We start from the raw sequence: 27,991 nt of genomic DNA, 5'->3' as shown, positions 1-27,991 counted from the left end.
CCTGCACCGAACGCTTCTAGAGAGGGCTGACCCATGGCTTTTTGGGGGGGAAGGGGGGAAAGGAGTAGTGTCACCGCGGGGGGAAGGTGGCACGTCCTCTGCGGCACCCATGGGCGACAGCGGGGAGCAGAGGGAGCCGTGGGGCGGGGGAGGCGGGCAGAAGGGCAGCGTGAGTTGATGCTCGGAGCCCTCCCGGCCCCGCTGCGGGGGCTGGATGGGGCTGGAAAAGCCCTTTTTTTTGCTGCACCTCTAAGTTGAGATCCTCGAGCCCTTCTGGGACCTTTGGAAACAGCTCCCATGGTGGGGGAGACCCTAACCAAAGGGCCGGGGGCTCACCCATGGCTCTCCTAAACCAGGGGACAAAACCAGGGCCAGGCAGGAACTGCCACAGGGGAAGGACAAAGCCAGGGCTCCAGGGGGGATCTGCAGCAAGAGCCCCCCAACCCACGGGGCTTTGGGTGCCGACCGGCACCAAACAGGCTCAGAGCGAGCCCCGGGGTGCTATTCCCAGGGAGGAGGGGTGCTGAACCCTTCCCCAGACACCACCCTGGGCAGACACAAGACCCAGCACCAGCGGGGAGGTGGATTTTTGCAGGGGAGGAGGAGCGCAGCCTCCCACCTGTGGCAGCTCGGTAAAAAAAAAAAAAAAAAAAAAGCAGTCACAGGGACCCGGCGGGTGAAACAGGGCTCTTGAGGGGGCAACATCAGCAAGGAGGACACCGCATTACTCACAGACAGATTTCTACAGGGATGCAGGGCCGGGATGCCCCTGCCCTCCTCCGCCCGCCCCAGCCCCGCCAGAGATGGGAGCAGCGGCTCCGTTTTCAGGGCTCCGGGGCTGGAGGGAGATTCCCAGGGGCTGGTTCCTTGGCAGGAAGGAGAGGAGACATGCACACGGGTCCTGCCCCGCTTCCTCGGGCGGGAAAGGGAGGAGAGGAGGAGAAGAGGCTGCGGCAGCACCTTAGTTCTTCAGGATGGTTTCGTAGGCTTGGTAGACGTACTGGGGCACCTCCGGCGCTCGGCATTTCAGGGACAACTGTGGGGAGAGAGGAGGAGAGGGGGTCATGGCACCTCGCCCCATGTGGGTGAGCCGCCAGCCCCAAAGCACAAAGCCCTGCATGCTGCAGCATCCCCCCCGCGGGGCAGGGGGTGGCCCCAGCTCCTTGTTTCAGCTGGATAAAAGATCATATTAAGAGGCACCGAGCCCTCTAAACGCCCTCTCCCCGGGCTGCTGGTGCTCCCCCTGCCCGGTTGAGGAGCAGACATCCACATGCAGCGCAGGCAGGGAGGCAGGCAGAGGTGCACACACGCTTGGTCTCTTGGGGTTTGATTCACTGCCTGTAGCTCGAGGGTGAACGGTTCCCCCAAAGGCACCTTCCTATCCTAAGCAGTACAAGCCCCCTTCAGTTATTTGCTCAAAGATTAAATATTAAATGACTCTGAAATCAATTAGCATCTCAGCCCGCAGGCGAGGGGGGAGAGCTCAGCGCAGGGGTGCCGAGCGGGGAATCCTCCAGGATAAGGATTTGCAGCTATCCTCATCCCAAGTGAACCCAGGAGGGTGGTGGGAATGCCCTGATCCTCCGAAACGTTCACCTCCGACGAAAACATCAGGGGAGAAATAACCAGGCAGCAGCCAGAGACAGCCCAAAGCTGGGGTAAAAACCGGTCTGCTAACCTCCAAATCCTGCAACAGCGGGCAGGCCGGCGAGGGCAGGCAGGCAGCGGGTACGGAGATACACAGAGAGGTGAGTCAAGGCGACACAGCTCGTCCCAACCCAAAGAAAACAGGCTGCGAGGAAGGTGGGGAAGGGGCCAGGCCGGGAAAAGTGGGACATGGGGACGGCTCATGCCCGACACGGGGACAGAGCTCTGCCCCAAGGCTGGTTGCAGCTGCAGTCGGGCTGCCCAGCGCACGGGCAGAGCCAGGGATGCCCCAAGAAGGGGTTGGGGTTTTTATTTGAAGGGAGATGTGTCAGTGGGCTGGGACCACTCTCTTTCCTTTTGCTGCCACCGCGGTGCCAGGAGGGCAGCTCAGCGGAGACCGAGTGTTGCTGCAGAGCCCAGGCAGGCAGCACTAGACTGTGTCTTGCCCTCCCCATGCAAGAGGGACGCCAGGACTGCCACAGGGCAGGGAGCTGGCACCGACAGCAGCCGGGGGGGTCCTGCCACCGCAGACGTGCTGTGGGACCATCCAGCCCGACCCGAGCCCTGAGCGGTGAAGGCAGGGTGGGCAGCAGCCTCGGCTCGGAGCCGTCTCGGGGCTGTTTGGGAGGCAGGCAGGGGAAGGGGCATACCGTGAAGCTGGGATTGCCGGGCTGGATCCTGAGCTCTGCCAGCACCCAGATGCCGTTGGTGAGCTTCAGGGACTGGTAGAGCATGTCTTGGCCCTCCACGTTCCTCTTGGCAATGGTGAAGACGTTGCTGCCTTGGAGCTTGCTGCTAACAGCATCTGCGCAGGAGGAAAGAGCTGCTGCGGGGGCTGCTGGGGGCAGGGCACCGGGCTGAACACCAGCTCCCTTTGGACCTGCTCCTGCCCCATCTCCTCCTCTCCTCCCCTTTCTCTCCCCACCCTGTGATGCAGCACATCCAAAACCCGCCATCCCCACGCAGCGAGGAGAAGGGCTCCATTCACCCAGGCTCTCAGGTCCTCCCCAGGGAGGGCAGGCAACAGCCCAGAGCTCAATTCACAAGCTTTGCTCCACAAAGGTCAGCTCGCTGCTGCCAGCAGGACTGAAAGGACTTGGCTGTCCCTGCCCAGGGTTTGCACGTCCCGCTTGGCACCAGATCTCCCGGAGAAGGAGCTGGTGGAGCGAGGAGGCACCAGGGAGCCTGGCCCCAGCCCCTGCCCACGGCTGCCTGCTCTGCCCGCAAGCACGGGACCGCTGCCCGGCCCGTGGGTTGGCCAGGACAGGCTGCTGCGAGCCTGGGCAGCATCAGGGCTGCACGATCTAGTTCAGCTTCTCTGCAACGAGACTGATGCCAGGGTGGGCACAGCAACTGTCCCCGATGGCAGGGACATCTCCACCAGGCAGAGCATCTCTGAGACTGCCAAGTTTCTACAGCTGGCCAACAGCAAGCAAAGCAGCAGCTCCTTCCTGGAGACAGAGATACCGGGTGGGCACAGGGCGAAGGATCTCCCATCTCCCTGCAGCCTGGACTGGGATAACTGGGAAGAGCTGGTCACCAGCAGCCAGCTCTGAGCCAAGCCAGGTCCTTCTGAAGGGTTTGGACCCACCTGCATTGAGAGAACAGTCTTTGATCTGGAACTGGGCCTCGTTCTCATTGGGAATGTCCTTCCAAGTAGCCAGGAACATCTGCCGCTCTGCAGCGAGGAACAAAACCGACGCGGTGAAGCCACAGAACCGGCCGCCCCCTCCACCTCCCGAGGGGGGTACAACACGGGCCACGCTGCCACGTCACTGGCGGCTGAAGGGATCTCGCCCTGCCACGCTGCCACCCTCCCCCTCCAGCAGCCACCCAGGACCAGCCTCACCCAGCTGCAGCAAAGCTTCCCGCTTTGGGGGGGGTTGCAAGCTACGCTGGCTCGGGGAAGAGGCTGGCGAGTGCCAGAGAAGGCAAAATAAGCAGCGAGGGAAGCTCTCCCTGGCAGTGAAGAGTTAGAAAGTGGCTCGGGCCATCTCAGGTAGCCACAGCTTGGTCATGCTGGCATGGCAGTGTCCCCATCTGCTCCAGACTGCCAGGGGCATCTGGCTCCCCATGGCTCCCTGCTCCTTCCCCAGGGCTGGGAACATGGCGAGGAGGATTTGAGGGGCTGGGATGGCACCCACAGACCGGTGGCAGAAGTGCACCTTGCAGGAGCCACAGCCACCCGCACTCCAACTCACCCATCTTCCCGTCCTCCACGAAGAGGATGTGCAGCGGGTACAGGGTGCTGAAGTAGAAGACGTCGATGTTGTTTTTCACCGCGACCTGGGATGGAAAGACACAAGGACGTCAACACCTCCTCCGACCTGCAGCAGGCAAGCTGTTCCCAAAGCGAGCATCGCATCCCATCCCACTGTACACCACCAATCCCTTGGGAGCCGGGTCTCACCCAGCAAGCATCAGAGGCAAGAGACTGGCAGCTGCCCGAAGGAGCTGGAGAGGCCAGCATCCACACCCCGCACGCCAGCAGGCTCCCAGGCCTGCCCCATCCCCAGCGTATCAGGGAAATGGGGGAGCTGCCAGGGCTGCACCCCCTTAGCCTGCTCTCCCTGCTCCCTCCTGGGAACTACAGCTCCGCCGTCTCCCCCCACGCTGGGATGCTGCGAGCAGATGCTCAGCCAAGGCTCGGCTCTGCCGCTGTCAGCAAGGATCTTCTTCTGCGCAGGGAGCAGCCTGCGTGGGGCTGGATGTCAAAGCGGAGTCAGACTGAGCTCTGACAGTAGAGGGATGAGCTGAGCGTTTCTTCTCGCCTGGTTCCTGCTGTGACACCTCCCTCCCGAGGGAGCAAACCCAGCCCAGGGCACCCCCTGCCCCAACCCCAGCTCCCCAGGGGGGGAGAAGCCCGGGCGCTCCCCACCTGCAGGTTGTTCAGGGGGTCCATCTTCATGACGGAGCCGACGGTGTTCAGTGGAAGGGAGATCTCCACGGACTGGTTGGGAGCGAGGGGTGCGTGGACCTGGAGAGGAGCTGCCGGGGCCAGGCCGAAGCTGGGGGACACCCCATGAGGGCAGGGCATCAGCAGACGATGGCAGAAGGCACTGCCCACCCGCTCCGGGCCAACCTCAGGACTCCCTGCCGCCTTCTACCCAGACCCCAGCAACGCCCCAGCTCATCTTGCTGCCCCTGCACGGTCCAGGACCAGGCTGGCTCCTGCCCTGCCTGCCCTAGGGCAATAACAGGTAGCCCCAAAATCTCACACCCCTTCCTCCTACACAGACTCACACCCATTTCTAGCGTTCCTGCCTCATTCCCTCAGGGCCATCCTTTGTTGGGGCCCTCTGAGGGAAATGGAGCCATCGGTTCACCAGGAGGACAAATAACGGGACGGGGTTCAGACCCCAGAGGAACAGCCTCTTCAGTCAACTTCTTAGAGGCTTTGGTTTGATGATCATCACCACCACAGCCATCAGAGAGAGAAGGGTCATCATGTGAGGCTGTTCCCAGCCCTTGCAGCCATTTCACAGCCCCTTCCTCCCACTCTTCGCAGGCAGCCGCTCCAGGGCTGAGCTCGGAGGTGTCAGGCAGCACCTTCACCGGAGGGGACCTCACCTGTTGCGGTTGAACTGGATGGCGAAGTCAGACATGACCTGCAGAGCCTTGTTCGTTAGCACGAGGTCCATGGAGATGGAGCCCACCTGCCGGCTGAAGGTGCCGGAGATCTCCAGCCCTTTGGCCTTCATGGCAGGGAGCCAGACCTGGGTTAAGGAGACAAGAAATCCTTAGGGTTTTACCCAAAGCAAACCCTTTGGTGCTCTCCAGCCTGGCAGAGCAGTGCAGGGTGTTTGTAAACCAGGAGCATTTCATGGCTACTGACACACAGTCGGCACGGGTACAGTCACCCTCACCCCAGCCAGGGCTGTGGGATGCTGCTGCCGAGTCTTCCAAACCTCACCCCACACACAGGGAAACAGCACGGCCCCAAAATCAGAGCCGTGACCTGCCAGATCCCTGCTCTCCCCTCTGCCGAGGGCTCCGTGCCACCCGGGGAAACACGCAGACCACCTCTGCCCCACATCCCCGCGCCCTGGCAAGCGCTGTAACGTCCTCTCCATCTGCAGACCACCGCCCTCGCTCGGCTTGCTACCACGCCAGGAAAAGGGGCTTTGTCTTCCACCTCCCCCCGGGAGGCCCTGCAGCGTGGAGCAGGCACGAGGGGGTCTCTGCCCCCCTTAATGCCACAGCCCTGAGCTCCTCCAGTAGCCGGTGGCTGGGGCTCGGCTGTTCCACTCACCGTTTTGGGTGCCACGTAGGATCCCGACAGGGTCCCCACCCCACCGGTGAGGTCGAAGAGGTCTCCCAGGCCACTGCCGAGGGGTGCCCCCAGGTTTGCGGGCATCGCGGTGCTGGGTGCTGGTGCGAAGCTGCCGCCGCCGCCCATCTGCAGGGGACAAGGGAGTGGGTTATACGGGGCACGGGAGAGGAGGAAGAGGAGGAGGAGGAGGAGGAGGAGGATGCAGAGGGTGAGAGAGGGGTTTGGGCGCGAGGGCACACTCACAGCAGGGCTGCCTCCCACATCGCTTCGCAGCTGCAAAAGACAAGAAAGGGGCATCAGCAGGGGCAGGGGCCAGCGCGCCGAGGGCACAGGAGTCCCACAAAATGCTCTGTATCACGGGCGCTCTCTAAAAGCATCAGTGTGGGCTAGCGAGGGCCCAGAGTCGGCAGGGACGCTTCACTGGTCCCAGACCTGGCGTACCAGGAGCTGTTTGTGGCCTGGCTGTCCCCAGAGGGAAGCGAGGTGTCACCAGGGCACCAAGCACAAGGGCTCAGGCTGCGGGAGGGGAGCAGGGGCACCAGGGGGCTGGCATGGGCACCGGGGCCACGCGTGGTCTAGAGGGCTAAGAAAAGGGCTGATCCATACCCCTTCCGACTCGTCCCCCATCTCCAAGCAGAAGCAGGCAAGGTGGAGAGAAGAGCCAGCCACATGCAGAGACAAGCCAGGAGAGAAGAGACAAAAAACAGAGAGACAAGAGAAGGGGAGGAGGGAAGAGAGGTTAGTCCTGCCGCACTGCCAACCCGTCCATCTGTCCATCCATGGCTGCCCTGGAGCCCGGGGATAGAGCATGACCAGGGTCTCTCGTCCCTGCACTCAGCGCGGGCCCCTTACCAAACTCCACAAGCCCACAAAGAGCCAGGGCGGCACTTGAGGGATTACAGACCAGGAGAGGCAGCAGGCGAAGAGACAGCAATGCTGCCATCCCTTGGGGATCCCTGCTGGCTTTTACGAGCAGGGGAGAAAACTCTAAACTCTTTTTTTCCTTCAGGAAGCCCGGATCATCACCGGCACCTGCAGGGCAGGCAGTCCCAACCAGGCAGCGGTTTCCATCCCTCCTCACCCTGTGACCAAACTGCTCCTTGGTTTGCATTCCCAGGAGGACAAGCTGTCACCTCCAGATCTCCCAGCGCAGGAGATAGTTGCGGGCTGGGAGCGGACACGTCTCAACCCCACAGCACGGTTTAATGGGCGTCTCTGGGGGTTCACTGGGGTTCAGAGGGGACCCAGGAAGAGGAGTCACCCCTGCAGCACAGCGTGGACAGCGGGAGCACCTACACAGACCTCATGTACCGAGAGAAAAGGCACTCAGGAGCACTAACCCCCTGCCCCACTCCAGCCATCTGACGAGGACAAGATAAATCAGGGTGCAGTGCCCCTCCATCTTCACCAGCTGTAGAAGGAAAGCACTAGCCCAGGTGTCTCCGGGTGGACAAGCCCATCCCGTCCCCAGGAGCTCCAGACCAGAGCCAGCATCAAGCCCAGCACGATGCTGCCAGGGCAGCTGGGCATTGGGGAAGGAGCATGCGGGGCTGTAACGTACCAGGCTGTCCAAGCCACCTCCGAGGAGGTCCACGGCGCCCATCTGCACGGAGGAGGTGGCGATGGGAGGGCCGCTCACCGGGGGACCCAGATCCAGGTTCAGCAGGTCACCCAGCAGGTCGCCCTGAGTGGGGATGACGGCCGGCTGCTCCGCTGCCTGCACCCCTGAGGGGGCTGTGTCAGGGCTCTCGGCGCTCTCGCTCCTAAAGGAAGGGTGAGGGAGAGACATGAGATGCTGAGGAGCTCTGGCTGAGCCAACAGGTCCCGCTGGAGACATGAGGGCTGCGGGTCACCCAGCTGGGCTTCGCAGCAAGCGTTCGAAGAGACACCCTGTCCTAGCATGGCTCCCAACACTTCAACAAGTTCTCACTGACATCACCTTCCACTTAGGTCTAAGGTCACTCCTTCAGCCTTGTAAGGACAGTATTGAATCCATACAGCCCTGCTCCTACAGGGGAACCTCCCCTTCGGAAGGGGGGCCTCAGCTCAGCTCTGAGCTCAACGGACACAGCCAGCTCTGCACAGTGCTGTGTGTGGCCGCGGCAGCCCCACAGCCGCGTGGCTCAGCATCCGACCTGCCCATCGCATGGATCCAGCCCTGGAAGTCCCTGCGTGGAGCCGGGAGTCACCCTGGGGAAGCGGAGGTACTCACGAGCCCGTTCGTGGGGGCAAGCTCTTGTGCACAACCCCTCTGCTCCCCTCCACGAAGGCGCTGGGAGGTTTGTGATAGACAGAGGCCAGTGTCCCGATGTAGCAGATCAGCTCATCCAGGAGCGTTGGCTCGATCAGATCCGTCTCTTCGGAGATGAGGGGTTTCTCCGCCAGCACCACCTCCTTGGCAGCCACGGGGTCGGTGGAGAGCAGGCGCCAGTAGATGTAGCCGCGGTCCCGCAGGTCGGGGTTGTCGGAGTCCTTCGGGAAGCACAGGGGTTAGTGCGGAAGCCATCGGGCAGGGAAAGCTGCAGCTACCACAGAGCAACTCAGAGCATCTTGGCCCTATCTAAGTCTTGCTGTAGTATTAGAGGGATCACGGGGATAAAAGTTAAAGCTATTTATGTCACACCTCTGGTGTACAGAGGCTTTGCTACACCAGCCTTAGCAGGGAAACAGCACAAGATGCCTCCTCTGCTATGGGTGACTATGTCCTTCCTCTCCAGGACTTTAACTGCCAGCTTTTCCAGAATTAAGCTCCAATTATCTGCCTCCTGTCATGGGCACTGCATTACCAAGCCATTCCCGCTGCTTTGGCGGGGAAGACGAAGCCCGTGGGAAGCTCTTCTCTCACCTGCGTGGCCAGGCTCAGCACCTGCTGCACCAGCTCCTGCGTCTCGGTGGGCTTCTTCAGAAACAGCTTCACAATGGCCGTCAGCAGCTGCAGCTGAACCTGCGGACAGACAAACAGGCTTACAGGGAGACAGAGAGGCAGCTCACACCATTTTTATGCAAGAACATGTGAATTTTTCCCTTACGTGCTGCCAGGATGTAACCCCAACCTGCCTTTCAAGGGACCAAACACACGGTGACCGCTTAAGTGCCGAAGTGTCAGGGCAGCCCGCATGGCTCCCAGCCCGTTTCAAGCCGATTACCACACCGTCAGAGCCACAGGTTGACACAGAGGTTACTGGGCAAGACCGCGTAACCCGGTCCCACAAGGACGAAGGCCAAAGCATCCTCTGACTTTCCCGAGGATAAGCAGCAGCGATTCACCTCCGACGGTTCCTTTAGACCTGAGACAGGGCAGCCAGGATCGCTGCCTTTGCTATTTTGCATTTATAGACTTTCCCCTGTTCACCATGACTTAGCTTCATGGTGTTTTGCACAGGGGGTTGTAGGAAGTTTCCATAGATGGAAACCTCCCAAAATTTCCACAGGCGAAACCACTGGCCTCAGCTGCCCTGGCAGAAGGGGCAGGCGCGTCCCTCTGCTCGTTTCAGCCGTCTGACTCCATTTTCCAGCTCCAAAGGGCTGACCCTGTCCTGGCACAGAGGAACAACCAGTGGGTCCTTCCCAGCTATTAAGGAGGAAAGGCGCTTGGGACACCACCGTGGTGGCATTTCACGGGCCACGTTCTACACCCAAAGCTGCTGGGGGGACACCACTGCCCCGAGCACCTGCAAGAGCACCCTGCTAGAGCAAATTGCTTCATTACACTCCGATTAGCACAAGCTTTGTCACGGTGTCACCCCTCAACCAGCTGGTCCTGCTGGTGGCCAGAACCCCCCCATCGCGTGGGGGGCTGTCCCCCCGTCCCACCGCACCTGGGTGCTCTCATCGTGGAAGCCCTCCAGGAAGCTCTCCAGCAGCTCATCGGCGTTGTCGATCCGCTCGGCATATTCTCCCACAATCCAGATCATGGCAGCCCGGGCCTCGGGCTCATCCAGAGAGTCAAGGTTCTCGCAGAGGGTGGCGATCACACTCTCGTACCTTCCCGAGGAGAGGACACGCGTTCACCAGAAGCAAGAAACCCGAATCCCAGCTCCACTCTAGCTCCAAACCACGTCCCATCACCCTCAGCAGAACCAGAACATCGCTGAGGGCACCCACAAGAGCCCCTGCCACCTGCCTGGGGCTGTCCCCTCTGCCCAGGGCTGTGGCATGGCATGACACTGTCTGTGCCGATCCCTCTCCAGCCTGTTCCTCTGCTCGCCAGCCCTGCCTCTGAATTAACTTCCCAGCCCCACTCATCTGACCTCTGTCCTCTCTGCAGCAGCCCTGAGTCACTGGTTATTTGTGCAGATTAGTCCATTGCTAATTCAGTTCATTAGTATTTATTACCACTATTCGTACACGAACTTCCTGATCACACAGCCGCCCGTTCATCCTGGCTCAGCTGGAACACTCCCCTCTCCTCCCGCCACCCTCGCTCCGGCATCAGGAATGTCAAATTAAGAGCCAGAGACTGTTCATGCCGACACGAGGGGCCTCAAAGTCTCCGACAGCTTTGTCTGTTTGGGTCTCTGGATCTGGGATGGCCACCGTGGAGCTGGGGATGGCTTTCCTGCCCCCAGCTTAACTCTTGGGGCAGCACTGACTGGTGATCACAACCCCCAGCAGCAAAAAACCCAAAGCCACCTTCGCTGCAGGGAGGCTCCAGGTGACTTCACACCCACCATCGCACCAGGAGGGAGCAGCAGCCCGGCCCTCGCCCACGCCTGGGTCTTTGTAGGGCCCCCCCAAGCGCAGAGGGGCAGAAAGCACCCATCTAGGACCGGGAGCGTTCACTGCCACGCACTTGTTAGGGTACTTGCGGAAGATGTCCTTGATGACAACGATGGCCTCCTGCACCACATAGTTGACTTTGGTCTGGATGAGGTCGAGCAGGGTGCTGACACAGCGCTCGGCCGATTGCTGTCGGAGGGACTTGGTCAGTCAGCAGCGATGCTTTTACATCCCCATCCAAAGCCCCCGCTGCCCTTCTCACCCCCCCTCCTTGCTGCTTTATCCCCTCCATACTTCCCCCAACCCAACCCCAACCAGAACGGAGGATGCACAAGTGTGGTCTCCCCTTCCTGCCCCTTTAATCCAGGTCTGGCTCCTCCTCATCCCCCCTGCACGCTCCCAGAGCCTTCTCTCCCCCAACACCGCTTGCTCCCTGCTCCCACGGGATGCATTTCAGGCCGCTGGGTGCAGGAGCACAGCAGCGAGCCCAGACCTCGGCTTGCCAGGGCAGCAGCATCTCGCCTTAGCTGGGATCTGCACAGCCACACAGCTCAGCGTTAATAGGGAAAAACAGCTAATGTCATGGCAATAAATCCCCCGGGAGAGGCTGGCTTCGCTGCGGAGGGGAGGGATCGCTCTAGCGGCAGAGCTGGGCCAGCTCAGCTCCTGGTGGGAGGCAAAGCCTGAGCCAGCTCCAGCGCGTCTCCTCCTGCCTCTCGCCAGCGCCCGGCTCGCTGGTGTCGAGCTGTTTGTCTCACGTGATTGAGGATGCTCTGCGGTAAATCCAGTGCAATATCAGCTGGCTGAAAGCCGTTTGACCTTGCCTGTACCTGGGCCACACAGAGCCACAGCAAAGGTTTTCAATTATCCCCGAGGGGAAGAAAAGCCTCCTGGCCCCTCGGTAAGGGATTACCTCCCTTAGGTCCCCGAACAAGCCACTCGTATCATCTGCTGCATTAACACATGAGGCACAGCTGCAGGCAGCTGGGTCTGCAACGGAGCACGGGGAGGGCAGGGATCCTAAAACAGCTCCAGCGGCAAACGGGAAGGGGATGAAACACCCTCCTTACGCCCCGTACATGCCCCGTGGAACAACTGTGGCTCATCCCCAGGCCCACAAAGGCTCTAGCTTGTCGGGGCAGTGCTAACTCCTGGGGCGGGATGACCTCCAGCTCATCCAACACGTGCTGGAGAGCGATGCTTTGTCGAGCCACAGCTGCCATCGCGACCCAAAGTGGCCCAGCCCTCACCTCCACCTTGATGGCACAGCGGCCAATGGCTCGAACCGCCTTCCTGACGAAGTCCACGTCCACCTCCGTGGCGTACTCCTTCAGCTCCGCCAGCACCTGACGGAGGGGACAACACAGTGAGAGCCCAGCTGCAAGAAAAGCCACCAGAAAAGCAGGGTAGCAACCCAGCAGAAGCAGACGGTAGAGCTGCTCCCATCAGCACCCTGCAAAGCTGGGTCTAGGATTTCTCGGGCAAATCCCCTCCCCGCAGGGCTGAAGACCCCTGCACACCCCCATTGGTGCCCACCCAGCAGTGTCAGGCAGACTCTGACCTGAGCAATATTGGCCTGGGAAGCCAGGCGGATCATGATGTCCAGCTTCTCCAGTTTGACGTAGATGGGATCGTTGTACTTCACAAAGAACACCTTCATCTCGTGTTTCAGGATCTCGGGCCTGGAGGACAACGAGAGGCAGCGATTAAGGGATATGCACGCTCCTTCACTTTGACCACAAAGAGAGACATCAGAAATATTCTAGAAACCATGGTTTTCTCCAGAGCTTTCTGGACACCCAGTACTGCTATCTGATGATTTCTCTAGTGGCAGAAGCGAGATCTGAGCTCTGCTCTCACCTCCAGGCTCTGACCCTGGCAGTGACCAGCAGGCAAAGCAACACAGAAAGGGAGCTGTCCTCCCCAGAAAGCTGCACGCCGGTCAGGAGACGGATGGGGATCATTCGCCTGACCCTGCAGCCAGCTAACGCCCCGAGTCCGTGCAAATTTGTGACTCCGTTAGCCAGCTACGAGCATGAATCATCACTCCTGGAGCTGGGATGGTGAAGGCTTGAGGACACCGAGGATAAAAGCTGGGGAAACCCGGAGCCGGACAGCGAGCAGCTCTGGGCCAGGAGGACGAGACTCCTTGGCCACAAGCACAAGGTTTTGGGGGCCCGTTCAATGCCAAGGAATCCAAGATACCGTGATTATTCCCCCCCAGGACTCTGTCCCTTGGCTCCCCTTTGCTGGCGCGCAGGGGACAGAGCACAACCTTGCCGCAAACAAAGCCCAGACGCAAGGCAACAGGGGATGTTTGTCTTGCCAAGGTTGGAAGGGACGTCTTGTGGCAGCAGGGATGCAAACCCAGACCCCAGGGCTAGGCTGGACCTTTCTCACCAGATCATCCTCTAAGCTGGGCAAGGGACAGGCCAGGTCCAGCTCCAAGGAGCCAACCTGCCTTCCACATTCCCGCTCCCAGGGACACTAATTGCTTTCCACTTCTCCCAGAAGTTGCTGCTATTTTTAATAGACAACTACGGCGATAACTGGTGGGACAACAAATCATCTGACTGCGGCTGTCACTGCGGAGTGTGGCTCTCCAGCTGGCCAGTTCTGCCACGTGTGGGGCCTCAGACACCTCCTGCCCACCAGCAATTTTAGATCAGCAAAGGGACAAAAGGACTCTCAGCACTTATTCAAAGAGGATGATTACATAGAAACAAGCTGATCTCACGAAAATTCCTCACTAGACATTTAATGACTAAACGAAAGACTCAGCTTTTTGCCTTTCCATCCTTTGCTGCTCCAAATAAACAATAAATTAAAATAAACCCCTCCTGGAGATCCCAGCTTAGCTCCCTGCCTGTTAACTCCCATGATTCTCTGTGCTCAGCCCTTGGATTTTAAATAATAGAGAAGGAAAAAACCTCATACAATGGGTTGTGCCGGCAAAGGCCCGACACCGTTGCAGTCAGAGGGTTTGAAGCATTGGGAAGCAGTGCCCGTAGGGAAGAGGGAAAGCCCGAGCCGGGCTGTCCCTGCTGCCGCGCCGGGGCACCCACCTCTTCTGCACGATGAGGTTGATGTTGCGGAGAGCCACGTACTGCAGCTCGGGCTCCGCGGAGAGCAGGGTGACCAGCGGCGGGGCCAGCTTCTTTAGCAACGTGCCATAATAATCCAGGTCCTTCGACAGCATCTCCATGAACTTCATCAGCACCTTCACGGCCGAAAGCACCACCGCCGAGTTGGCGTGGGACAGCCGGGGCGTCACCCGCTCGCAAATGCTGGAGGTGTCGGGGGCGAGGGGGAAGGAGACAGGAAAGAAAATGATCACAACCCGTCTCCCTGCTTAAACATTGCTGCCAGTACCGACGAAGAAGAACAAAGCAGTGGCAGAGTTTGCAGCAGGACAGCTGAGCAGCACGTAAGGTCTTCCCAAGAGATGCTGAACTGCCTCTTAAATGCCCCGATGATGGTTATTTCCCAGCCTTTACAAAACCCTATTGCAGCGATGCCCTTTCTGAGCTCCCTAATGCCTGTCCTCCCCTGCGGCAGGGTAAGGCCACATTTTGAAGCAGCTCAAGGAGCACAACCCCCGTGCCGGCAAGGGGACAGGGCTCACTACGGGACCAGGGCAGTCCCCAGGTGGCTGTGCCCAAGGCACGGTGGCTGGCAGATGCCTGCTGTCCCACCTCCCGCAGTGGGATGCCAAGGGTCAGCAGGATGAAGATATTTGGAGAACGGGCAATGTCGATACCTGCCTGTCCTCCTCCCCTTTCCAGCCCCATTCCGGTCGGTCCGTGGTGCCCTGAAGCCATCACAGCCCCAGCAGCACCCAGAGCCTCCCTCACCTCTGAGCTTCCCGGTCATCCTTAGGCATGTAGTTTGCCAGGCAGTCCAGGATGAAGATCTGGCCCCACTCGGTGCACTCGTTCAAGGCCGTGAGCAGCTTGTTGATGGACTGGGGGTTGAGGTCCAGGAGGTTACTACTCGGGTGAGACTCTGCTATTTCTGAAAGAGCCGCTACTGCGTTGGCCACTACCTGCCAGAGGGGACAGGGCATGTGTTAGGTGACAGCAAGCGTTAGGTGACACCAAATGCGGTTCAGCAGCCTGGGGGAAAGCTGGTGCAAGCGGACGAGCTGCATCCTCGGTATCGGCACCTTGCATCCCAGCGACATCTGGGCACCAGCTTCTCCTCCCCACCAGCTGATCCTCAGGAGATGAGCAATCACCGCCAGCACAGTCCCACCACCCACGCCACATCTCCAACGGTTCGCACATGTTCAGCCAGAGTCAGCCTTGGCCCCGTGCCCAGCACGGAGAAGGCCGCTCTTGCTCCCCTTCCCCAGGCAGTCAGGCTGCTCTGTGGAGCCCCATCACTTTCTGCGGCAGCTCCTGGGCTCACTGCTACGCCTGTGGCAAGATCTGAAGAGCAGCAAAGGCTGGGAGAAGAGAAACCCTGTGGAAAGCAGGCTTTCAAGTTTCTCACGCCTGGGGAAAGGCAGGGAGACTAATGCTGGCCAAAGCCCAGCTGCTAGGAAACCCTCACCAGAGGCCAAAGCCGCCAGCTACATGGTACCAGAGCCAAGCATCAGCTCCCCTCTGCCACCATCCCCCTGCTCCGAGCTGGCTGGGGCAGCCTCCTCCCCACTGGGAACAGACTAATAACACACTGACAAGGAATCAGGGAAATCTTCCATCCAGGAGCCAGGGTTACAGGACAAGGAACACAGCCTGCAGCCCTCAGAAACAGCTGTCCCCAAAAGCAGTCTGCTAAGCACCAAAAAGAGAGTGAAGGGGAGCACGGGAGGAAAGGAGTCAGCATGTAAAGATGAAGGGAGAGCATTTACTGCCATTCAGATGAAGAGAAGAGAGGACGGAGAAGGCAAAAAACAATCACCATGGGGTTGGAGTCCGAGATGAGGTCCTTAAGGGTGTCCAGGAAGCCCTGGTCCTCCACCAGCTGAGCGTTGATGTCGTGGAGCTTCGCCACGCAGACAGCTGCCGTCTTGCGCACGTACGGGTCCTCGTCCTTCAGGCACTTCCGCAGGGGCTCACAGAGATACTCCGTTATCTTGTCCACGCGGATGCAGCCCATGGTCCGCACAGCCAGAGCCCGGATCAGAGGGTTTGGGTCCTCGCAGTCCTGCAGGGATGAGAGAGGGAGGTGAGATTTCCAGGGCCTCTTCCCCTTGAATCACAGGCATCAGTGGTGGCTTCGGGACCTCCAGTCTCGTTTGGGCACCTGAAGTCTAGAGGTTTTAACACTCAGCTCTAAAGAATAAGTCACCCAAGAAAGAGGTTTGATCTCTTGTTCTGCAATCTGGCACCCACAGAGTTTTAACACCATCACTCCAAACACACCTCCAGGAACCTGATGTCTTAGTCACTTACACCAAGTATCTGAAGTCAGCTGCCACCCTGCAGAACGGCCACCTGACCTGGGAAATGCATCTATCGGGTTTATGGTGTGGTTTTTTTCCTTCCTAAAAAACCAAAACTCCCTCTAATGCCCACCAAGCCTTTTCACAAAGTGCTTTGGCAATATCTTGGCTCCTAACAAACATGCTCTTCAGTTCCCAACTCCAACTGGAAGATCACGAAGGCTTTCTCAGCTGCAGAGACTTCAGTGTGTAAGCTCACATGACGGCAGCTCGATCATGGGAGCTGCCCACAACTGAAGCTGCCACTGACAGAGCAATTGGCACAGTACGGCTGCCAAGAAAATTATTTTCTTCTGCATTACTGGACAAATTTGCTCAGTTATCTAGAGCAAGGGGAGCCCCTGCTCCCTAGGAGAGCGGCTTTGGAAACCTGCCCATGCTCCTTTCTTTGGAGCGGGGTACATAGCAGCTTAGTGTGGTGGCCTCGCATGAAAGCGGGGATGCACGTAGCAGGTTGAATCAACCTGCTGCAGTGTGCAGCTCTCAGGCGCGCAGCCCTCTCCTCTCACCTTCACGAAGGTGTTGACTGCCATGATGGCCATGTCCGGCTGGCTCTTGGCGTAGTTCATCAGGTAGAGGTAGACCAGCTTCTTCAGCTCCAGGTTGTCTGTCTGCATGCAGTTCACCACGTCTGGGAAGAGAGCGCTGAAACACAAAGCACCTCTGTGAAGGCAGGATACGGCCACGCTGCTGAGGCGGGGGAAGGAGACACCGCTGCCTATGAGACCCCACGCTTCCCCAGGCATGTGGCCATCCCCTTCCCATGGCTCGACCCACTCCTGAAGCCCGAAGACCCCAGGGTCTCCCACGACCTGAGCCCACCCTGCAGCAGATGTGGCTAAATCACCCATCCCCAGTGGGTTTTTCTTTACAGATCTGCACCAAGAGCAGCTCAAAACGGCCCCTAATGGACAGAAATTGAGCTCTCCCACACGGCTCTGTCGTATCCCAGCTCCAGCGCGTCTCCACTGCCCCGGGAGAAGGTGCAACACCACCCAGCCGTCATGGGATGGTACAAAAGCCTCTGGCGCCTGCGAGAGGACGCAGGACATGAGCCGTTCCCCCCTCGCCTTCTGCACAGCCCTACCAAAACCATCCTCTGCTTTTGCAGACATTAAACCCGTCCTGCTGCAAACTGCTGAGCGCTCGCTCCATGTCCTACGCTAGAAGCATCACATTAGAGGACCGGGTGTAAGGAACAGCCCCGCTCCCCGAGGCGAGCCCTGCAGCAGAGGAATGCTCTGCTAGGACAGAGCGGAGCTGCCAAGCTGCCTGCGTGGAGCTGGGGGCTTCCCCTTCCCAAACCTGAACCCAGCGAGTACTAAACACCCTAAAGCTGTGGGATGCCAGATGCTGTCTCACCACAGACGATGAAGACAGCCCAATTAGACTATTAAACAACCTTAGGAGAAGCAATCAAGATCAGAGGGCTAACAGAGGAGTTATCCCACCCTCACAGATGTCCCTTGGCTCCAGGAAGCTTCTCTGCCACTGCAAACCCAACCATCGCTTCGAGGATCAAACCCAGTTCGCTGCTAGTTCTCTCGCAGAGCTCCTGCTGCCGGCAGAGCTGGCGCCCACCTCAGCTGCTCTCACCCCAAGCTAAACCAAGCTGTCCTGGCACCTCCCAGGGAGGGGTGAACTTAGCAAACTGCTTTCTTGCAGCCTAAAATACACACACACCAAATAAATGGGCTGCCACAGCCGATATTTCCTTTCCAATCGATGTAGCTTCTGCCGAGCACTGACCAGCCTCAGGCAAGTCCCTGCCATGTCCGGTGTCACCTTTTCCACGGTGGCCCCAAGACAGAGCACCACCTGCTGCTGCGAGCGCTCTGGGAGCGGAGGACGCACCAGTTTTCCAAATAGAGAGCTCATACTGTGGTTTTCCTCCATCTACTCTCAAATACACCATGAAAAGCAAAGCGCTGACGTTGTGTGTAATGCCAAGGGTGTGCAGGGACAGGTCCGTGCAGGGAGGAGGACCTGGAGCGGCCACGTGCTGCTCGGTCAGCCGGATAAAGGAGAAGGGGGAAAAGCAGCCGCCCGACCTTTTGGACTGGAGCGGCTGCAAAAAGCTTATTGACACTGAGGCAGAGACACCGACCCTCTGCCATAAAGGCTCGGAGGAGGTTTCTGCTTGTTTTTAGTAACACTTGAAGAAAGCAGCAATAATCCCAACAAACTTAGCTGGTAGCCAGACCAATCCTCTTTTAGCTAGATTACTACCAAAGCCAGGCAAGCCCCCGCCTGCCAGATGGCCACGCTTACACAAACATTTTCCTCCCGTAGCAGGAGGTATAGCTGTGGCCAGGAGTTTGCTCAGTCCTCACCTGAGATGAAAGCCAGCACGAAAACCCCTCGGAGGCACCAGGGGAAAAGAGAAGCCCCCAAGCCACCTGGGCACCCTGCCGGCGCCGTTTGGCTCAGGCATCCCCACCACAGCACCGCCACGCACCTGACATCTTTGCCGACAGTCATGGATGCTATCACCTTCTTCACGGCCTCCTTCTTCTTCTCCTTCTTGTCACTGTTCAGTTCGGCTTTCAGCTCAAATATCTCCCCTGGAGGAAGGGGAAAAGGGGGTTAGGGGACAGGGCACCCACTCCTGTGCTGGGTGCTGCTCCCAGGGGAGGGCGAGCACACCTCCTGGCTGCTCCGGGGTGCCAGGAGCTGGAAAAGGGGATTTAACTTCCCAAATGTCTCGCCGAGGGCCGGGGCCGCTCTGGGGGCTCAGCTCTCATCCACGGAAACAGACACAAACATGCTGGTGCGTCCCTGCAGCTTCTCCAGCCTCAGGAGAGCCCCAAGATGGATTTAGGGATGGGAGATGCTGCAGGAGCGATGAGCACGAGCACCCCGCACCTCAAGCACAGGACACGGGGTTTATTCGGCAGGTATTTTTGGCTGTGGGGCAGTTATCGCACAGCGAAGCCCAAGCCCCAGCCCCACACACAGCGGTTGGGAGGCCCTCCCCTACCTGGGGAGCCCACTGCAGCCCAGATGACGGCAGGCACCCGCAGCAGCGAATGCAGGTGGATTTTGGGAACTGCTCCTCAAGCCCGCACAAGGGACGGTGGCTCCCAAATCCCACTCTGCATGTGGCAGCAATCCCCCAAGCCCAGCGCCTCACTGAGGGCGACCAGTGGCTCCAGGCCCAGCTGAAGGGCATCGTCTCCTGCCCTCGCGAAGCCAGGCTGAGCTCTTTATTCACTCCCGGGCAGGCAGATCGAAGAGGAAGATGCCACATGATTTTCCTCCACATTAATTCCTTGGTCTGGAAAGTGCTTAAGTCAAACACCCCGAGCACTTCTGTCCCAGCCCAAGGGAGCCTGGGGCAGGGGCCATGTCCCGCAGCCACTCCTGAGCTGCTAAAGCCAATAGCGCAGCTGCCAACAGCCTTGTCTGGGTTCAGGGGGCTGGGGACAAGGTGCTCTGACCCCATGGCAGCCCAAGAGCCACCCCAGCTGTGTCGGAGCGAGGAGCAGGGTGTCAGCCACAGCATCCCGCATGGGCTCAGGGCATTCCCACTAGAGCTGGCACCTCCGCCCGCTTCCCGCTGCAGGGACAGCCCTGCTGCAAGCAAAGCCTGATTATTTGGGGAAAAACTGTGTGACCCTCCCGCTCCCTCTCTTACCTTTCTTCGTGGTGGTGAAGTACTTCGAGTCCGTCATGGTGGTGTCCAGCTAGCGGCACGTCCCTGGGAAGAGAAGCAGACCAGAGGGGTTGAGGGTTGATAGTTTCCTTGCGGAGGTCGCTATGGAGAGCTCTGGGAAGGAAAAACGAGGGCAGCAAAAGAGCTTGGGATCTCATGGGAAGAGTCACAAGGAGATGAAGTGCCCAGAGAAGCCCTCGGCTCCCGCACTGCCGGACGAGCCCGTTCCCCCGGGGAGGGCGAGCGCCTTGCAGCCACGCCAGCGCACCGCGGGCTCTGCCGATGAGTGGGGAATCAGCTGGTTCGCTAACGAGGATGTGGAGGAGGAGGAGGAGGAAAGCAGTCGCTGAAGACGCCAGCGTTCACCCCTGCTCAGGCTCCAGCCCCGACTCGCTTCTCTCACCAGCAGCAGCAGCCCCTTTGCTTGCCCCATCCCACACGGAGCTGGGCAGCCCTCGTCCCCGCCGCAAGGGCTCAGTGATCTCCCCTGGTTTTGCGTCTCCCCATCTGAGAAACACTTTTCTAGGGAAAATCCACCGCCAGCCCTCCCTCACACCTACGCAGGGAACAGCTCTGGGATGGGAAGAGGAACCGAGCAAAACGCAAGGCTCAGACCAACACCGGAGCAAGGGGAGAGCACAGCCGAGGGGGGCACGCGTCTGCCAGCGCCTGACCAAACACGTCGGCAAGATCAAAAGCAGCCTCTTCCAGAAACCATCCCTGCTCCAGCAGTGTTGCTTTAAATTCAAAGGGCACGAGGTTTCCGCCCTGCGCTTGGGGCTATATGATATAATTCAGGCAGTTTAGGGCAGATTTACAGCTTGGCAGGCTGAGGAAGGCCGACGTGCAGGCAGCAGATAGCCCTTCTTAAAGGTCAGTGGGGATTTGTCTTTTACGGCTGTTTTCACCCATCTTTCCTTCAACAGCAAAGAAACCGGAGGATCGTCCTTGAAAGCCCGCAGTGGCCTTGCTGGTTTGGAGGGGCAGGAGCACAGAAAGCAAAGCCAAGTTAAAAAAAAAAAAAAAAGAGCTTGCAAATGGTTTTAAAATGTAAATGAGCGTCTTGAAAGCCAAATGCAGCAATCCCCTGCAAGTACACAAGATGTGGCCAGAGGAACTGTGTCCTCTGTTCCCTGTCCAAGCTGGATAGCGATCTCCAACAGGGATAAAAAGAAAATCTGGATAAAATCTGGGGGCTGAGCCTGCGGGGCAGAGCACACAGCCAGAGCCAGCCTGGCGGGCAGTAAGAGAGAAAGAGTTTGCATCAGTTCGGGGCTCGCTTTGGGTGTTGGCAGCACGGTCCCGATGCTGTTACAGAGGGGGCAAGTCTGCCACCGTGCCACCCCAGCCCTGCCGAGGCTGCCCCGTGAGCAAACCGCTTCCCGGGCAGCCTCGTGTAAGACACGACACTCCTCCCTGCTTCAGTTACCTGGGATTTATTCAGAGCCTTTTTTCCCCCCCTAGGTCGATGGCTCTCCAGCGAACAGCGGGAGCTCCCAGGCTGCGCCGCAGCAGCTCTCTGCGCCTCACTGCAGATCCCGTCCTGCAAGAGAGGGAGGAAGGAGGATTTACTGCAGTCCCTCCGATTTCACCGACCTGGCTCGCAGTCAGCCAGCCCTGCTCTGCAGAAGTGCCTGGAAAGCAAACTTGAAGCCTACCAGGGAATTTCTGCAGCCGGCTTGGAGACATGAATCATGCCTGCTGCTTTCCTGCGGCTTCCCGGTTTCCCAGAGCCCCCGGGTACTGCAGCGGGTGTTTCAGCCATCCAAAACCCCACTAATTCCAGAGACGGAGACGGCCACCCATCTCCCCCGCTCCTTTAAGCCCTGCAGTGCCAACAGCAGCCTCCAAAAAGCAAACTGCCGCCGCCTCCTCCAGCCTGAGCTGGAGAATTAAGGCGCAACCCTCGCTCCCCATGCCGACACCTCAACCTCCCCAGCGGCAGGACCAGACTTGAAGCAACCCAGCACCTTGAGCAGGGTGACGAGAGGCCGAGCGAGGCTCCAAACAGCCGCCAAAGCTGGGTGCTCAGCACCCTGCACTGTGTGCGGCCCCTCTGGGCTAACCAAGGGCGACGAGGCAGGGCTGCCTGCCAGCCCTGGGACGCGACCGCCGCTGGCACAGCCCTGCTGAAGGTGAATTCCCCCAAGCTCAGCCCTTGGGCAGGGTCCAACGCTGCTGCCTGGCTCCAGTTTTAAGGAGAGCAAAGGAAACGGTTCAGGGACTGCAGAGCAGCTCTTGCGTTACCCCATCTCTTTCTACACGCGTCTTTGTCCAGCTTGAACTGGGCAAAGGGACAGATGGGGCAGGGTCCCCTCTCCCGACAGTAAGGCAGGCAGATTTCTGGCACACAGGAGCAGGGGAGGGGGTGTCAGATTCGGAGCCAACAGCCTCGATCATCTCGTTTGGACAGATCTGATTGTTTAGAGATATTATGGCGAGTTGCAAATACTCTGCCCTTGCTAAACACCCTCCACCCGGCAAGCAAAAACGAGTAGGGAGATGGCAGCAAGTGCTCGCTGCGTGGCGCGGAGCCGGGAGCCGAGCGCGGGTGTTTGCTCCCCCTGCTCCAGCAATTCCCACAAAGCCCCCTTCCAGGCTGGGAAAAATGTCCCGGCACTCACTGATGTCCCAGCTGAGCGGATCAGCAGCTCCCAGGAGCAGCACCAGCCCTCAGAAAAAGCAGGATGCAAGATTAGCAGCAACAAAACAAGGAAGACAAAAAGCCCCTGACCTTGTGGTGGCTCAAATTTTACCCTATCTTCTTGCCAAAGTTATTTTAAGCTGGTCTTGCAAACTGGATTCGAGGGGTTGAAAGCATTTGTAAGGATCTGGTAGCAAAATGGCATCTGGGTGTTGGAGGGCAGCACCCAGAGCTCACCCACACCTAGTTCGGGCTCCTCGGTTTTGAGGACAAGCCTTTGCGGCGGCACAAACCCACACCCTCCCGGAGACCCTGGATCTGCCACCCCAGGGCGCAAGGGCTCCCACGCCATCCGCCCCCTGCCCTGCTGCAGAGCCTCCTGCCTCAGCCCCCCCAGCCAAGGGGCGGTGGGAGATCTCCTCTCCGAAGCCCCTGCTAACGGCGAAAGCAGAACACGTGCCACCAGCGATCCCTCCCGCACCTCTCACCTCGCGGGCTGCGCTGGCCAGGCTCAGCGAGATGGAGATGTGGGGAGCTCTGCACTGCTCAGCCCCCCTGCACCAGCTGCTGGGGGGAAAGGGGCTCTCCGAAGCATTTTACCCCAATCTTATTCACCCAGGACGACTAAATTCAGGAGCCCCAGAAGACCCAGAGCAATGCTGCTCTCCTGAGGCCCCCGGCACGACAGCGGCCACGCCGCTCTACCTCCTACGTTCCCCCTCCACCTGCCTTGGGGTGGGAAGCATCGTCCTCATTCACGCAACACACAGCGGAAGGGTCCTGCTGGGTGCTGCTACAGACACCCTCCTTGATGGACGCAGCTTTAACGAGGTTATTTTGCTCCTCCGATGCAGCACCAAGGAGCCCGTGGCCCAGCTGGAGGAAGCCCCATGGTTTGGAGCATCTGATTTTGCTGCTGCTCATGAAGTGCTTTGAGGCTGAAGGAGAACCTGGTGCTCCTGCAGCGCAGCTCACAGGGCTGAAGGCAGGACAGCGCCTTCCTCCCAGGCCCTGCGTTTCGGTGACAGGCCCGGATGGGCACAGCACAAGCCCCCTCCTCCACCTCAGGCCCTTGGGTCGGCAACGCAGCAGAGCTCAGCCGTTCCCCTCCTCCCAGCCGCCACGCCAGCATGCTCCCGAATTCAGCCATCCCAGGTGAATAAGATGCTCCTAAACCTGAGATACAGCAACAAACACGGCGCGGTGCTTCTCACCGAGGCGGGTGCTGCCAGCAAGTTCCCGGGGACAACACGATGCCGAATAAGCTGTTGCTGGTGCCGCTCATTTCCTCTTACAGAGAGTGGAAGAAGAGAACTCGTTAGTGACCCCCAGTTACTTTTACTGCCCTGTTTTAGGGCAATTCCTCCGTTGTCAGAGGCTGAGATGCTGCTGACAGGAGTTCTTCAGCTTGTAGCAACAGAGACCCGTTACCTGGGAAGGGATGCGGGGAAAGCACCACTGCCGCTCTTCCAAAGGAACGAGTCATCTAAGCATCACACGAGCATTTAAACCGTGCCCAGGACAACCCGGGTGCATGGTTATTACGGCGAGAGGGCTCGCCGAAGCTCCGCTGATCTTTCTACAGACTCTGTGACAGCCCAGGACAGGAGTTTACAGGCTGACAGTAAGTTTTGATCTACCCAGCCTGGCGCGTGTCTTCAGGAGGGTCTGACGAGGCAGGCGGAAAGGGAAGGAAGGAAGCAAACACAGGGAGATGCATCCGCTCCAGCCCTGCGCAAACACACGTCCCCGGCGTGCCAGGGTGTACACGCTGGCGCCTGAAGCGGAGGGAGAGGCAAAGAGGAGCGGGAACGCAAAGGGCAGGCTTCTAGGAGACAGCTCACCTAGAAAACAGCGGGTCAGCTGAGGGTTAGCAGGGAAAGAAACCTCCTGTGAGCAAGTAACACGCCCTCCCGCAGCTGCAAATAAAGCACTTGAGGGTAGGAGGTGGATCAGTAAAACCCAGTAAGTTGGCATAATTAAAGAAACTTAAGGCAGACTGAAAAAAATCTTAAATACTGAGAGGGGTAACTGAAGCCCTGGGGACTTCACACAACTGTTCTCCGTTGATATGAGCCAATTTCAAGCCAACACAAAAGGCCGGGGAGGCACGAGGCAGTGATGGCCCCCACACCGCTGAGCCGCGCCGCATGTTCTCAGTGAATAAACCCCCCGGACCAGGCACAGACACCAGTGGGGGAAGATAAAAACCCAAGCCTGGAAGAGGAGAACGAGCAGCTGAGGATACGAGAGCCAGCAGCTAAAGAGCCTCACGCGAACCCAATTCTTCTTTCCTCCTTATTCACAGCAGCGTTACGTGGTGCATCCCATCCACAGCTCCCATCCCTGTGCTCCTCCCCACCTCTGCCCCACGCCTCTCCCCGCAGCCAGCGCAAAGCCCCACGGGCTCACGCCAGCCCCACGCACGCTCCTTAGGAAGATATTTTTCCTAAGGACTGGCCTAACTTGAGCCAGTCTTAGCTCACACACGAGCCCTGCAGCATGCAGCAACGCGGGGCTGTGAGCCTGCTGTCGCGTCCGAGCTCGGCTTGAACCTTCACGTCACCCCGAAGGGACCGGGACCGTCCCACCCCACGGCCAGGCCGTGCTCTGCTGCAAAACAGCGCGCCTGCACCGCCCCAGCACGGTGCAGGCACCCGGCACCACGCCGCCGAACCCCGAGGGCTGGCAAGACCCTGCAGCTCCCACCTAAGGCGTAAAAATACCCCGCAGCTCCCACCTAAGGCGTAAAAATACCCCGCAGCATCCCCCCAAAAAGGGACTGCCCAAAGCCAGCGAGCACCACAAATTATCCCGCGCCTCCTGTAACGAGAGGGGCCGACGACGAACAGCGGCACCAAGCGCAGACGAGGGTCTGCGAACCCCGCGGGGCGGCAGCCAGCGCGTCCTCCCGCAAGCCTGAGCGACCCAAGAGGGTCCCGTCTCCCATCAACCAACAGGTTAAGGTGCCGTGGTTTAATAACTACGGGCTAAAAGCCCTGCCAAAGCTACCGTGGCATGAGCAAGGTGCCCAAAATCAGGGCAGATCGATTCGTTTGCCGAGTCGCCGCTCGAGCGAAGCCCCGAAGCTCCGGCACCTGGCCCTTAATTAACACAGATGGCAGAAGGGCCACGAGCGCGGCTGTACACATTAAAAATGAGTCACAACCAATGCAGCCCCACCGATAACTGGGGACTAAAGCCCACACACAGAAAAAGGGAAGTCCCGAGGCGTCTCCAGCATCACACGCTGCCGGGCAAAGCCGCACGCAGGGATCCCAGCGCCGCGGGGCCCAAAGCATCGCGCTCCGCAGAGCCGGGGGGGACTTCCAGCAGCGTAAGCCCAGAGATCATCTAGAGCAGGGATAAACCCTCCGGCGTCCCTCCCAAAACACCCGCTCAGCACCCTCAGAGACGCTGAGGGCCTCGTTCTGGAGGTGTCGGGACGCACAGACGAGCTTTGTCCCGCAGCATCAGCCCCACCGACAGCTTCCCGCCGCAGAGGGGACGTTCTCCCGGGAAAGCCGGGCTCTGAGGCTGGACACCTCCCACCGCAGAGCTCCCAGCCTGGCGGGATCCGAGTACGGACCGACACCTCTGGAAAGCCCCTCGGGGTCCCGAAGCGCCAGGTCCATTCAGCCCGGCTGCCTGAGCGGCGCAGGAGCAGCCCATGATCCCGCGGCCAGGCCTGGGGGACAGCAAACCACAGAACCAGCTGCTTATCCGAGGCACCCACTTAACGTCCCACAGGAGAGCGGACGGCAAAACCCCGTGTGAGCCCCCGCTGCTATGGGGCAGGGGGATCCCTGACAAGTTTTAGAACTGTGGCAAACTCGTACAACATAAAGCACCTGCAGAGGATGAGAAGGCGCACCTGTAATACATCTCCTTTAGGCAGAAGCTGTTTCACAGACTCCTTTTTATGAAGTTTGGGGAATTTTTCCCCCCTAAAAGCTCCACAGAGGCAGCAAGCACAGGGTATCACCCTGGGTACCTCCCTGTCTGATCCGTGCCCCGTTCCCAGATTATTCCACGTCTCAGTGGAGCCCGGTACCGACCTCTTCCCACGGATCTGGGAAGCTCTGAGCCACAGCGTGGAAGCCAGGCCCCAAGAAGCGGCCACCGACGGCGGGCCCACGGCAGGGACGGCTTTTCCAAAGCCACCCCAGCCCAGCAAGCGTTTCCTCCTCCACCCAAAGCAGCGGCGGGCAGGGAGCGGGTTCCCCTTTTCCCCAGCCACCCACCGCCCCCGGCGAGCTCCGTGCGCCCTTTGGCCCTCGAGTCCTGTCCCCTCCCGCCCCAGGGCTCCGGGCTCCACCGGGGCTGCTCGGGCCGTATCTGTCAGAGCCAAGGGCGGGCGAAGGGGGACACCCCGGGCCTCGCAGCCCCAGCGGACAGGGAAACCCCCGCTTCCAACGGGCTCTGCCCGCCGGGGGCTCCGGGACCCCCGGGTGTTGCGGGGGGTGGCAGGGCCGGCGGAGGGGAGCGGGCTCTGGGGCTGACGCCGCGCACCCACCCGGGCCGGACACGTTGCCACAGAGGGGCACGGGGGGAGGCGCGGCCCCGGGGCTGGGCTCCACGGCGGCACCGCGGGGCGGGACGCGGCCCTGGCCCGGGGGAGGCCGCAGCCGGGGCTCGTGGCTGGAGGGGGCCCCGTGGGCAGCCGCGCCCGGGCGGGGGGCGAGGCGGGGAGGCCGGGCCGGGGCGGGGCGGGAAAGGCCCGAGCCCGGGGGGGGGCGGCCCGGCCCGGAGCGAAGCCCGCCGGTGGGGGGGCCCGGCCCGGGGTGCGCACGGCCGGAGCCCGCCAGCAGCCCCCGCCGCCGGGGAGGGGCGAGGCGGGCGGCGGGGCCGCCTGGAGCTGAGCTCAGCTCGGCTCGGCTCGGCTCGGCTCGGCTCGCCCCCGGCCCGGCCCGGCCCGTACCTGCTGCCGCCGCCGCCCGCTGCCACCGGCCCAGCGGAAGTGAGCGCCGAGCGGGGGAGCACTTCCGGGGCGGGGCTATGGAGGGGTGGGCGGAGACTGGGCGGGGCTAATGCCGGGTGGGCGGGGCGGAGGGCGGGAGCGGGGACGGGGATGGAGACGGGGCGGTGCTGAAGGAGTGCTGATTGGCTGGGCCGGACGTAGCTGGCTGCTGATTGGCTAGGCTCTATGAACCTGAGTTTTGATTGGCTAGAATTATGTAGCTGCCTGCTGATTGGCTGAGCTTTGCTTACCTGCAGGTTAGCCGAGCTGGCGGTACCTGCTGATTGGCTGAGCTCTTTCTATGCTGATTAGCTGGGCTACAGCCGTGCTGATTGGCCAACTGGGCTCCGTCTGCTGGCTGGCCAGATGAGCCGCCAGTGCTGATTGGCCGGGCGGGCCCAAGGGCGCGCTTGGGGGCGGGGCGAGGCGGGGGAGCCCCCCGGAGCCCCCCCCCGGGGCCGCCCCCTGCCCGCCTGGGCCCGGGGGTCCCGGCACCCCCCGGCCGCCCAGCGCCCCCCCGCCGGCGGGAGCCCCCGGCCCCGAGCGGTGCCCGAGCCCCGGGGGGTTGCGAAGTGGGGGGGGGCTGAGCCCCCCCTGCTCGGTCACCCCCCCGCGGGAGGGGGCGGCCTCCGCCCCTGGGGGTC

General features: G+C 60.3%; 1 protein-coding gene across 1 annotated transcript; it reads right to left on the bottom strand.

Moving 5' to 3' along the window:
• Window positions 1–6: 6 nt before the first annotated feature.
• AP1B1 (adaptor related protein complex 1 subunit beta 1) lies at window positions 7–27,348 on the bottom strand. Its single transcript, XM_082325426.1, has 22 exons — window positions 27,309–27,348; window positions 21,173–21,286; window positions 19,726–19,788; window positions 18,547–18,652; window positions 16,598–16,733; window positions 15,545–15,790; window positions 14,494–14,684; window positions 13,705–13,926; window positions 12,201–12,321; window positions 11,890–11,985; window positions 10,713–10,828; window positions 9,739–9,904; window positions 8,766–8,864; window positions 8,133–8,392; window positions 7,482–7,683; window positions 5,900–6,046; window positions 5,218–5,363; window positions 4,526–4,655; window positions 3,849–3,933; window positions 3,239–3,325; window positions 2,298–2,452; window positions 7–1,036 (listed from the first exon to the last, which is right to left on the bottom strand). The coding sequence occupies exons 3-22, from the start codon at window positions 19,760–19,762 to the stop codon at window positions 962–964; spliced, it is 2,823 nt and encodes a 940-aa protein (XP_082181552.1). The 5' UTR covers window positions 19,763–19,788; window positions 21,173–21,286; window positions 27,309–27,348; the 3' UTR covers window positions 7–961.
• Window positions 27,349–27,991: the final 643 nt, after the last annotated feature.

Source organism: Platalea leucorodia, assembly GCF_965183815.1.
Source record: "Platalea leucorodia genome assembly, chromosome: 12".
Taxonomy (NCBI): Eukaryota; Metazoa; Chordata; class Aves; order Pelecaniformes; family Threskiornithidae; genus Platalea; species Platalea leucorodia.
This window is presented reverse-complemented; position numbering and strand designations above follow the sequence as displayed.